General features: G+C 28.6%; 1 protein-coding gene across 2 annotated transcripts in view; it reads right to left on the reverse strand.

Annotated features, from left to right (window-relative positions):
- Nucleotides 1-4975: 4975 nt before the first annotated feature.
- Nucleotides 4976-13906, reverse strand: part of LOC129908332 (ras GTPase-activating protein raskol-like) — a 116669-nt gene continuing 107738 nt past the window's right edge. The window contains exon 5 of one of the 2 annotated variants that reach the window (XM_055984751.1): nt 4976-5195. In XM_055984751.1, coding sequence (XP_055840726.1) covers nt 5167-5195 — 29 coding nt within the window. In that variant the 3' untranslated portion in view covers nt 4976-5166. Of the gene's footprint in view, nt 5196-5266; nt 5768-13906 lie in introns of those variants that run through there. The other variant, XM_055984750.1, reaches the window with a different exon arrangement.

Below are 13906 nucleotides of genomic sequence, written 5' to 3' on the forward strand. Positions count from 1 at the left end.
ATTACAACAAATTTATTGAGTGAATTGATCATGCAAATTTAAATATATTTTTATTTTATTACGATCAATAAAACAATTGATTCGAGTTGGGATTTCATTATTGGAATATGAAATCGTCTATTATACAAACAACTACTATAATAGTAATGGATACGTATACGTATTTAGAATACTGCTTTCAAACTTTTTTTTCGTATTTTCATGACATAATGAAGACGTAACTACTTCAGTCTCAGTTCAAATCTATTTTAGAAGTTGTGTTTAAATATATGTAAGCGTTATCCAAAATCCAATAAAGACTATTGAAGAAGAGCGTGCAAGGGCATGCTACTTATTTCCTATTGACTTTACTCTGAAATACACTAAAAGAAATATTAGCTGTGTGTTTTTTGGCATTGCTATCCGTTATCCGCAGTTGGCTTTTACATGCATTACAAAAACAACACACAGCTGCCGATAGAAATAGAAGCTAAACCAAGTAGCGGATATAATTTTGACGAAGTGTATAAGTGAACGTTTTCCTTTCTCTTGGTGCGTGCATATAAATTTTTGTTCAGTGTTGATATTTGGGAAATCCTAATGCGGATAGCTTTGCCAAAAAAACACGCCTATTGATTCCAGCTGTCATGACATTTAATACTTAAACGTAGCGCAATTTTAATAACTGAACTCAATTCTTACTTAGTTGGTCAGCGTTTTTTTCCAAAAATAAATAATAACACTGTGTTACAAAATAAAAATCATGTTAATTACTTTGGAAATGACCTAGCACAGGTTATTGGTATTACTGAGTACATCATATTTCGGCACTTGAAATTTTTCCTAGACCCTCAAAATTTCAAGTTATCGTCAAAAAACCGTTTTTCAATGTTTTCAGATTTCAACGATTTTTTACTCAGCCATTTTTCGGTCAATTTCAGATTTTTTTGTTATTTTGAAAATATTTTTTTATTATGCTGAAGCACCAAGTAGATTGTAGATTTTATGGGCTGAATCTCAAAGTACAACATTTTTTCACCGTTTTTTAGAGTTCGGAGACCGTTTAAAGCTACATTTTGTGTTTTGAATACATTTTTTTTTGTAAACAGTTTAATTGTTCTATTTATGTTGAATAAAAAAAGCTGTTATTCATTGAAAGCAGTAAGAAATTGTGGAAGTTATGATTTTTTTACTCGAGAAAGAAATTTCAATTAAAAAAATTTCAAAACACAAAATTTAGGTTAAAACGGTGTCCGAACCAAAAAAAAACGGTGAAAAAATGTTGTACTTTTAGATTCAGCCCATAAAATCTACACACAATTAGGTGCTTGAGCATAATAAAAAAATATTTTCAAAAAAAAACAAGTATTCCTCTGTTTAGAACTCTAAAAAATCTGAAATTGACCGCAAAATGGCTAAGTAAAAAATCGTTGAAATCTGAAAATATTGAAAAACGGTTTTTTGTAGATAACGAGATTTTGAGGGTCTACGAAAAATTTCAAGTGCCGAAATATGATGTACTCAGTAATACCTACAACCTCTGCAAGGTAATTTCCAAAGTAATTGACATGGTTTTTATTTTGTAACACAGTGCAATAAATAAATAGAGTTCTTTATAACCCTCTGTAACTCATGAGTTCAGAATAAAAAAAGAATTGCAGAATTAAATAGTGACATGCATTTAAAAAAATACGTAAGTTATATTTTTTTGAAATCATAATAATTTATTCAGTTATGTTACAATAAATGGTATGTAGCTTCTAGGCAACAATGAGTAATAAAGAAGAAAACTATATCAGTTAACACAGTTGAAAATTTCTGAAAAAATGTTTTGTTTTCGTGTAGCATAGAGCTACGGGGGGTTAAGCGGTTTGTTGCCTGTGGTATACTATATGCTATAGAGGGATAACAATCGTAAAATTCAGAGCAATAATAATTGAAGTGCTTATCTACTTTGAAAAAAATATGTTTTCTAACTTCACGCAGCAAGATTTTTTTCGAAAAAAAAATTCTGGGCACGTTTTTCGATTAACAGACAGGAGTTCTAGAGTTCCTAATAGATTTTCGAAAAAGTTAAACAAAAGAAGTTCTGATTGGAAATCTAGATAGCAAACGAAGAGAGTTCTAAATATTTTTCTTAGTCAATTTTTACGAGAACTCAATGTTTAAGTTTTTATTTTAAATCATTCCGTTTCGTTCCGAAAAATACCATTACTTAAAAACAAATTTTAAAATTCGTAAAAAAAGAATTCTGATGAGGTTCACTTAACTGATGTAATGTATAATAATACATATCAGGCATGGAAAAGTCGATACAATTGTATCGAATTTGATACAAATGAGTTTGCTCGAGTACAAAAATACAATTTATCTGAATTCGATACAATTTTTGAATCCGTCTCTTAAGAATTCTTTTGCAATCTAAGATTTCAAAAACAGAGGAAATCGAAAGTAATAAGTAATAACAAACGACAGATCTATTTTTTTGTTTAGTTTAATTTCAGATTTTTTTTAACCAAAATAAATGTTACAATTTGTTTATTATATTTTTATTATGAAACTGTTCTATTTTTTCGACAACAATCAACATTTTTGGGTCCCCACATTTTTGCATTTTTTTTTTTTTCATTTTTTTTTAATAGGTACTTCTTTTAGTCTTCTGTGAATAACTTTTTCCCATACCTACATATATATTTTTACCGAAATAAAACAAAAATTACTCTTTTACGCAGAAAATAACGAAATGTATATAGAAAAAAAGTTAAGAGTTTTTGCAAATATAACACTTTGATTAAATTTTAAATTAATTTCTCGTATGAAAAATATATTTCAATACAATTGCACTCATTTCAGTAAAATAAAAATAAAATTTTCAGTACAATTAAAAAATGTCATTTTCCATCCCTGATACATATGTTAAAGATAAAAGATCCAACAATTTTATTTTGTAAAACAAAGTAGAAAATTTGTTTGTTTTTAAAAAGTTATACAATTTCATCATGAACATGTTGCGTTTCCCGGTGTTAGTTTCATAAGTCTTAATTCGACAATGAATATTAAAGGATTTTATAGCTATTTATACACTGAACCAAATCCTTACGTAAATAAGCCAACGAAAATTTAATTAATTTTCAGCCGGTGAAAAATTTAATTGGCTCAACGAAATGGTTTTCATACGTTAATGAAGAACTTCATCAATTAACGAAAACTGTCGTATTTTAATGAAATTTTTCATAAAAAATTTTGATCGAGAATTAATGAATTTTTACACCACTTTACGAAACTTTTTCATCAATTAACGTAAAATTTAATTAAACACGATGAAATTTTTCGTTAGTCAATGAATTTTTTGATTAATCTATGCAAGGAACTTGCGTAACTTAATGAATTTTTTCGTTAATTTTATGAAAATTTTAATTAAATAACGAAAAAATATTCGTTAGCTAACGAAACTTTTCGTTGTATTAATTATACAATTAGTAGATTATACTTACTTTATTTTCGTAAGCGTACGAATTTTTTCGTAAGGCTACGAAATTTTTCATAGGACTACGAATTTTTTCATTCATTTTTCTTCCCTAAATTTTGGAATGAAAAACCTGAAATTCAGAGAAATTGGAGCGGAGCGAAAATTTTTAACCATTAAAAAAAAAACATTTGTTATTTTGAATTTGATTTTTTAATCATCCCAAATTAAATACATGGAATAAAAAATTAAATTAATTAGGTACAATTAAAACTTTAAACTCCTCTTAGGAAGGAGGTAAATGAATATTTTATACCTTCGAATTCTATCAGGGATGCTAGATGATCGGCTTTTGAGGTGTTCCCGCTGGTCGTTCACCTCTTGCAAGGAAAGCTTCCTGGGAGTTTTTGATGGTGGTTTTTATCCTACACTTTTTTTTTAGTTAGTGTCCTTTAGAACAGTTTTTTAGGTGACATCTTTGGAATCTGAAAGAAAACAGATAGAGAAAAACAAAACAAAGTTGGAATATTATAAGAGACAAAAATATTTTTTTTATAAAATATAGGAAACAATAACCGAATGATACTTACTATCTCATAATTTTCTGGAGTAAATGGTCCAAGCTCCAGCTAACCGTACCTTTTACCTCTTGGTAAGGATCCGCTTCTTGATCGCTTGCTGTTATAAACACCACTTATTTTTCTCATTGTTTGTTTCTATTATTTATTGTTCCTTTTCAAATAATTACTTTAAGTTTTTTTATCACACAATATTTTTTGTATTTATTTCACGTGATAGGTCTTTGCACTTTGGGGCTTGAATATAAACTATGACTACGCGAAATAGCACACAATAAACGAAAATACAGCGTGCTCTGTATGCATAACTGATGTAATTTTTCATAAGCTGATGTAAAATTTCATTAGTCTATGAAGAATTTTTATAACCCAATTATTTATTTTCATAAACTGATGAAGATTTTCGTAAGTTAATGTTGAATTTCATAAGATAATGAATTTTTTCGTTACTCAATTAAAATTTTGATCAAGTAATGAACGAATTCTTTTTTTATTCTCTAAAATGAGTATGAAATTCTTCGTTAAGTGATGAATCTTTTCATTAAAATGGATTTTTCGACTTTGAAAAGGGAGAAAAACTGTATGAAGCGTTTTCATTAATTGATGAAGTTTTTCATAATACGAAAAATTACATATTTTCGTTGAGCCAACGAAAGTTTCGTTGGGCCAACGAAAATGTAGTTTATGAAACGATTTTCGTAATTTTACGAAAGTTATTATTTTCAGTGTAAGCAATAAAAACTCACTCCTGCCGTCATTTTGCCGATAATCGATAAACTCGTCACGTTCGCCACGTAAGCAGGATGCTAGTCCTCGTGATGTTCTGCGTTCACGTTCTTTTTCCAGTGATCGACAGTATAGAGGTGAAGCCTTTACAACAGCAGAATTTCCTGGGGTTAACGTTGGCTCAGGATGTTTTTCTTCAACCGGTGGTATAGCGACACAATTCATTTTGTTAATACACTCGTTTATAAGATTATTTCTGTTAGAATATTTATTATTTGGTAAATTTCAATTTGGTTATCACTTTCTTATCACATTGAACATTTTAATCCTATGAGTAAATTTGAGCGTTTTATATTATTTGAGATGGGGTTTTGTTTGGTTATTCCTTATTTTTAAAGATGTTTCCAATATTATTACTCAAGAATTTTGATTGGCGGCGTAAAAAACTGAAAAAGAAATTTTTTAAATAATATTTTTTTTTAGCTGTTAATGTTATCTGAACCACCTGCCGTAAGTTATAAAAGTTTATTTTAAAGATAATTTGCACAAATTGGAGCTTTAAAATTTATAAGAAAACAACGAATTCGATTTAAGTCAAATAAATACTTTACGGACAAAAAAAAAACAAAATTCTTTTTTATTAAACCAATTGCGTTGATACTTTTTACTTTTGTGAAAATACAGAGTGCTCAATGTTATACTTTTTTTTAACTAATTGAGTACTTTTACATACCAGTTCCCTCGGAAATTTTGAATTATTCGCAAGACTTCCACATCAACATATTTTTAATGAGCGATTTTCGTTAAGCATTCATGAATCATAATTTCCATTGAAGAAACATTGAGATTGGTTTTTGTACTTCTGATGAAAAGAAGTGTGCCTGGCTTGGTTTCCTTAAATATACTCATATCTTTTGAAATTCATATAACGATTGTATCTTATAAATACAAACCTAAAACATCAGCGTTTTCAATTCTGTTTTCATTCAATGTGTTCGCCTTACATTGCTTTCGGCTGCTGCACTTCACATTCAGTTAAGTATACAAAATGAGACAAACAACAAATAATATATGAGTAGGAATACTTCCTATGAAAAGGAGATGCAAGAATCTACTTTAAAGTTGATGTGGGTGGCTCTTCATTATAAGGCACACAAAAAGCGACCTAAACTACGCTCATCAAAAACAACATCAAGCAAATATGTATATTCTACTACCAACGAACGTTTAGCATCTACTCGTACCTACTCTGTTGATTTAAATAGTGCAAAAGATAGTTGCTTCTTCAACTATAAAAAAAAACTGTACTTTTTGGACTGCTGCAGTTTTTATAAACATGTATTGTATGTGTATGATATTGTTTGCAAAATTAATCTCTTCCTGCATTTGCTTGAAGGAAAAGTGAGGAGACATGAAGTCTCTCTATGTGTCACGTCCGTTGACAGTATTATGAACTCTCAGTAGCGTAGAATTAAAAAAAAAATCCTAAGTCTGAATGAAGAAATATAACATCAGCATTATGTATCAAATCAATAATTTTTTAACCTGATGGATTGCAAGCATTTGGAGCAAACTTATTCAAGAATAAATACAGCAAGAAGCGTACCCACTCGCACATTATTTAAAATTTTTTCTCAGACTGTAGGCCGTACAATGAAGGCTAGAGAAAATTTTTATTTTTAGTCTGCCAATTTTTGTTGAATCTAAATATAGAAAATGCTAATTTTTTCGTATCTGCTTTCGTAAAGGCAAACAGTTTTTAGCCGTGAAAAATTTTGTTTTGAATTGCTAAACACAAGCAACGAACTTTTATAGAATTTAATTTACTTGAAATCTTATGGATAAAATTATGATAGCGGAAATTCAGCATTCAATGCTTTCTCTGCTTCGGTTGCGCACAAAAACTTAACATTAAAGTTTTTAATTTACTTTCTTTTACCTTACATTGATTTATCATTATTGATTTGCACACGAACTATCATTCATATTTTAAGCTTCCAAAGTTAAATAAAGTAAATGTATGACAATTATTATATGAAAACAAGTCTCATTTTTTACTGACGCATTTTGTCTCACATGCATGTAAAGTAATATAAAGAAATATATAATATACTTTACCGACAATTTTCCCAAAAAAAAAATATTTATTTGTTGTCAAAATCAATTCAAAGTCAATTTAGTAACAGTGGCGTAGCGTTGTTTTTGCCGCCCGGGCAGAACCAATTTTTGGCGCCCCTATTTATTTTTTTTCTGGTGCATTTAGATTTTTCACCAGATTTAAACAAATTCATATGAATAGCAAAATTAACCTTTTTATGAAATAATTGTAACTTATATATTAATGCTTTATTCATACATTCATTGACTAATCCTTTGCTGATTGATGAAAAATACACTTCTTTTCTAAAAACAAGGGACGGATTGGCAAAAAAATCAGCAAAGTGAAGTATAATACGACTGACTAAAAAGCAGCGAATTTTAACGACGCACAGTGCGGTATTTTGGTCTAAAACCTGACCAAAAATATTAGGGCACATTTTCCACATCAAGTAGATACCAAATGACAAAAAAGTTATTCGGAAGGAAAAATTTTCATTTTCTTGGAACAGTAAAAGCCACTTAAGTGCTTACCCAATTACCTCCCGATTAGCCGGGAGAAAAAAAATATATTAAAAAACATTTTGAGAAATTAAGTTTTAAAGATGAAATTTAGAAAAAAAAATGTTTTCGTTTTTTAATTGATTTTGTATAAAATTTTGCAATATTATGGACATATTTATACCATTATTTAATGACCTGGTAGTTTTTAGTCAAATACTGAAGACTACATTCTAATAAATATTAAAGGGAAAAACAACTTAAAATCAACGAAAACCACGTTGATTCAACTATTTTTCGGAATGATTTTGCCTTGAAGACGAAAATTTTAAAATCAAAGTAGAACATCGAAAGTTTAAAGTGGTTTGCCGTTATAAAACATCTTTAAATCAAAGTTATTTCAACTTTGAAAAAAAGCATCAATTTGTTAAAAAAAAAAGGAAAAATTTGGCAGCCACTGGGGATCGAACCTACAACTCTTGGGTCACTAGGCGAATGCTTTACCAACGTGCTATATCATTGTTGGAAATAAGAGTCATAAATTGCAACAAAAGCTGAAGTCCGACAAAAAATTTTTCAACATTGAACATATTACCTTTTACGTTGCGTTTTTTTCCCTCAGTGTAAGAATTAAAAAAAAAAAACTGAAACATACTTTTTTCCCGGGAAACCCAGTTTTTTTTATTTGCATTAAAATTTTTTTTATATCTTAAAAATATTGTGTTCAAATTGTAGGTCTATTGGAGAAAAATTGACCAAGCTATGAGTAATTTAATATTTCGCTTACGAACGTTTTAGTCCAGAGTTCAAAACTTTAAATCGTTCTGCCCATAACTATTGTTTTCAAAGCCGGTTCACCTAATAACTTCAAAACTACTGCACCGATTCTTTTGAAATTTAGAACACTATTTCCTTCCATATTTTCAAAGGTATATCCCTGGAGAAATTTTCTCAAAAACATAATATTTATAAAAATCTATAATTAAGGGTCGCTTTTGATTTTTTTCAAGGGGTCTTTATTTTCGGGGGTGCAAACTGCAGTTCAATAATATATAGGTTATGCTATGTTGTGGCGTGTTGCGCTATTTTTAAAAAAATTAATGTTAAAAAAAACAAAATTTGCAAAAGTGCAAATTTTTTAAGTGTGTACTTCAACCCTTCCGTCTCTTGATCTTCAATATTATCGATCATTTCCAGAAAGCCAAAGACACAACTCTAGTTTATATTCATTTTTAACGATTTATTTATTAAGATTCTTTAAAACAGGATTAAATTTCGAAAGGCTGAGTGGGTAGGAGGAAGTTGGCTTTGTTACCCCTGAATTTTTTTCAAATTGATTCGCTGGCCGGAACAAATTAATTGCTAAAAAAAAGAAAAAAAAAAACAGATAAGGTAAAGGCATATTAAATTATTCTTGTACAGTTATGTTAGTATGTCGAATTTTGCAGCCCGCTAACAAAGTGCCGCTCGGGGCCTATGTAACGTGGGGGGGGCACGTTACGCCACTGTTTAGTAAGCTAGTAGAAAGAGTTGTAAGTGTTTTGAACTTGAGAAGTATATAGACAATTAGACATACCTACTTTTTATTTTGTACAAGAACAATAATTTATGGGTCTCTACAATTTCAAGGTGAATGCTACCAATTAGACAGAGTTTTCTTTTTTTGTAGAATTTGAGTAGAAAATCACAAGAATATAAATACCTACTTGGTTACGAGTAGACAAGCTGTGTGCATTTGCTCTACGAGTAGATTCGTTTTTCTAAATTCATAAATAATTACCTACCTACACACATAATACATAAATTGTTCGGGCAACTATCCAAAATTGTTTTGAGCAAATTAACAAAATGGTATGCAAGAAATAAATGGAACCACCTATGTTATTTTATTTAATTTTGTTTGGATTTTTAGTTCATACTATTGTTGAAGGCGGTTAAACAGCAAATGGAACTTTTTTCCTCGATATATTTTCACTTTAAATCACAAAAATATTGATGAATTGTATGTTCGAACTTGAACTTGATATTAAATATAGTATGAATGGTTATAGTTTTTGTCGTAATTAATGAAGTAATTAGAAACAAAATGCAAAAAAAGGCGTATTAATTTAATAAATTTATTTTACTGCATTACCTTAAGTTTTTTCACATTAGGTAGTACAAATCCATGAGTTCCATCGGTTTTTTTCTCAAGTCGTATTTTACAATTATTCTTCTAATGCATTACCATTACAAAAATGTTAAAACTGGTAAACAGTGTTTCTAAAAAAATATTTTACATTTTTTTTTAATGCAAAGGAGAAAAAAAAATATTTTTTTCCTGATTTTCCAATCACCAGTATAAAAGATAAAATTAGGACAGACTCACAATATATTTCATATATTTATTGGTATAGACTTATATAATAAGATACAATATCTTCTTAGATTGTTAAAATATTACATGATGTGTTGTAAGAAACAACAAAATAAAACTAACATTTAAACATTAACATTAAAATGAGAATTTAAATTGAATTAAAAAAAGAAACGTTACAAAATATAACAAAAAAAATTAAAATCATCATTGCATTTTGCGTCTCCAAGTACTGCTTTTTTTAATTATTATTTTATCAAAACTGGTGTTTCTAGTTCGTTTTCTTTAGTATTCTCACAACAAAACTTAATTTTAAAAATGAATACGATTACAATTTCTCAAGCAACTCATGTTGTCACTTTGTGAACTCATCAAAAAATTATATTTAAAAAATATACCTATCGTTAATCTTATTCCGGACAAACTGAAGGCTAGACTTCAACCATAAGAATGATACTTAAAAAAAGAATATAGGTGAAATTTTTAGTCTGCCAATCTGGCAAGTTGATATGAAAAAAAAAAAAAAACGATACAAAATTCTCACTATTGTTTAAAATATTTCATCCGAGTACAGTTTGGCTTTGGCAACAAAAGGCCAATAGTCCATGTTCGGGTGCACTACTTAATTAAGCAGGACAGGAAGTGGTAAGCTTTACTGTATGGCAGTATGTGTAATACATATACACTAATACAAGCAGTTTTCGAAGAGGGTAACAAGTCATGCGTTAAGTGAAATTTTTTCATCATTTTTTGTCTTTCACCTTCACACACATTGTTCAACCATTGTTATGATAGTTACCACAAAATGAATTGTGACACCAGTTTCTCTTTTTTGTTTTATTAATTATGATTTTTTTTATTTTTTCAATACAGGTGAATGAACAGAGACAAGATTCAAATAAGGTTTATCGTTCAGGATCCTGTTGTAATGTTTCAACAAATGTTTGTTTTGTATCAGCATCTGTTAGTGAGCCCTCAGATGAGGTTAAAGTTGCTTTTGAATGACATCTTATAGTATACATATGAGTAGAGTGTTATTTAGACGAAGTACTTATAATTTATCGTATGGAGGATAAAAAGCGGAAATTACAAAAAGTAAGCTTAACTGAAATTCAGTACTTGTGAACTTAGAAGATGTTGCATATAGCACGAATTAAAAATCAAAATTACATGTCAACAATGCTACTCTTCGTAGAATTAAGATTTCGAAGTTTTTTGATACAGTAAATTTCACAATAGGTACATATTATATTTCAAAATTGTATACTTATTGTATTGTAATTTAAATTTATCATAATTTTTGGTAGAGGTAATGAACATTTTCGTTGGAAAAATTCAAGCTGTAACTAGCTCTTTAATTGAAATATAGACTAAAGTTATGTATGTTAATTGCATTTTACTCTATAAAATTCTAAAACATCTTTCTATCTATCAATGCTTTTCAGTATATCTGAAGATACAATATAGTAGACGTCAAGTAAACATTTAAAAAAGAAAAAATTGTTACACTCATGAAAGTTTGAATTTTTTTGGCAAGTTTCGGTTCTTATCGAGGATAAAAAAAAGTCTATAAACTGCTGGAATAAAGTTAAATCTGAATTAACTTATTAGGGGAGAAGGGGGTACATTTGACACTTAGTTTTTAAAGGTCTGTATTTTCGAAAACTGTTAATGTTTTCCAATGTTTTGTTTTGTATTTGATTTATTGACTATTCAAGATTATACTAACAGTAATTTTTTTTGTTTTAGAACATTACAACATTTAAAAAAATTATGTTTTTTAAAAAAAGTCATTTTGTCAAAAGTGCCCCGATCCCGGGGCACTTTTGACTTTAAAAGGGGTACATTTGACAATGGTGGATTAAACCCCACATCGTGTGCATTACATTTTTAAAACTTTCAGCGGATCTTACTCGTCTATTATTTAATTAGAAAAAAATAAATTTTTGTTTTTAAACAATCTACTCAACAATATAACGAAAAAAATAAATCAAAAAATTTATTTTCTAAAAAGAAGAAGAAAAAACAAAAAACCATAAAATATTTCAAAAAATCTCTCCATTTAAATCTTAATCAAAATTAATCGATGTCGATTTACTTTTAAATAATTTATTAAATAAATAATTCCCCAAAATCAACGTAAAAATGTGCCCAAATTGCAAAAGTCAAAGGTGCCCCGAAGGAGCTTCATAACTGTTTTTCTTTTTTTTCAATAACTAATACTATTTTTATACAAAGCTGGTTTTAATTTACTTAACTTGAAGCATAGTGCTATCAAAATATTGATTCAGCATTGAAAAAACTTTTTATTAGGTTCAGAAATCGCTTACATACCGGTGGTCAAAAATAAGATTAAAATATCTTAAAAAAAAAACAAATATGCCATTTTATTTCTCGTATAAAAAGGTATTTTTAGAAAAAAAATTTTGAAAATTGTAGACGGCTCCTACAATTTTCAAAATTTTTTTAAAAAAATAATTTTTTATATATAAAATTTTTTTAACATTTTTCAAAAAAAAAGTTGGTATGCCATTTTGAAGAAATAATTAATTTACACATAAAAACTAAATTTCAAAATTTTTCATTGATCCGTTTTCAAAAAATTGATTTTTCAAAAAAAAATTTTGAAATATTTTTTAAAAAGCCAAAAATGCGTTTTTTGAAAATTTTCTAAAATTTTAATATTATCTTTACTTACACACTTTTGTATAAAAATTTTCATTTAAATCGGGTTAATTTTGTACGAGATATTCAGAAACGAAAAAACCGTTCTATGACAGGTACCGTTAATAACGGTACAAAAAATATTTTTTTTTATTTAAAAAGTTGGCCCTTATGTGTAGTATTACACACAAAAATTTTAATCAAAATCGTTAGAGCCGTTTTTGAAAAAAATTATCTTTTCTATTTCCGTTATATGGCAGGTACCGTTAGTTTTGGTCATAAAAAAAATTTCAATTTCCCCTCTAGGGAATCACCAAAAACTGCTTACTACCAAGTTTGAAGTAAATCACTTCACTCGTTTAGGCTGCAGCTCCAGATAGAGACAGACGGACAGACAGACAGACAGACAGACAGACAGACAGACAGACAGAATTGCCGGACCCACTTTTTTGGCATTCTCCATCATCGTAATGTCATGTAAAATTGTTATCTCGAGTTCGATTTTTTTTACGAATCCTAAACTTGCCCTATAGTACCTATATCGCAAGTAAAAACTTAGAACTGTTTGATTTCTTTTTTTTTTATTTAAAAAGTATGTAATTTCCTAAAACTGTAAAAAAATCATCTGTGGAAAAAAAATTCCTACATTCAGTTCACATGGAATTTGCTTTCTCCTTTTCCGATTTCTTTCTTTATATTCATAAATATTTTTTCTGCGCTTAATTACTTGACATACGATCAATCTTTGAAAATCGATTAAAACCTAAGTGTTGAGAGGTTTGAAAATGGAAAGTAAAAGTGGTAAGTAGAGTATTTTCATTTTTATCATTAAAGAAAATAATAATAAATAGCTGTACTCAGTTTTTATTGGTGTGTCTACTATATAACATAAAATTTATAATTTTAAATAAAACTGCTTGTTTATATATTGTATACCTAACCTAAATCTCAATCTGGTGAAAAACTTAAAACAATAATTTCTGCATCCAGAATAAATATACTTTCAGTTACATTTGCATCAGCTACGAATGAGGGCGAACAAAAAATTCAATTTAACTTTACTCGTATCTCCTGGGTATTTGAAGAATTTGCTTAATACTCCAGTCAAAGCGTCATTTGACCTTGCGCAGAGAGGCACTGTCAGTTTTTATTTCATGGATCGATAGGGTTATATTTAAAAGGCTTAAACCCAATTTCTCACCACCTGATCATTCTTATTAGCGGAGTTATTCGCAAAAATGCATTTTTTGGGATATTTTACTTCTAAGCTAATATCTTTGCTCCAGATTGTCGTAGACCAAAAAATAAACATACATTCTCTTCCTTATAATATTTTCTATCGTTGTATGTAATTTCATTGTATTTGAGTGAGTAAATACAAAATGGCAGCCATTTAAAGTCAAATTCTTGTTGTTAAAAAACACATTTTTGTCATTATTTCGAAAAAAGCTTTCATTATGATTGACATTTTTCTAATCTATTTTGTAGCCCTATTCATGTCCTGCATTTTACAGAAAAAATCAGCTCTTTATCACCAAA

The sequence above is a fragment of the Episyrphus balteatus genome, chromosome 2 (genome assembly GCF_945859705.1).
Source record: "Episyrphus balteatus chromosome 2, idEpiBalt1.1, whole genome shotgun sequence".
Lineage (NCBI taxonomy): Eukaryota > Metazoa > Arthropoda > Insecta > Diptera > Syrphidae > Episyrphus > Episyrphus balteatus.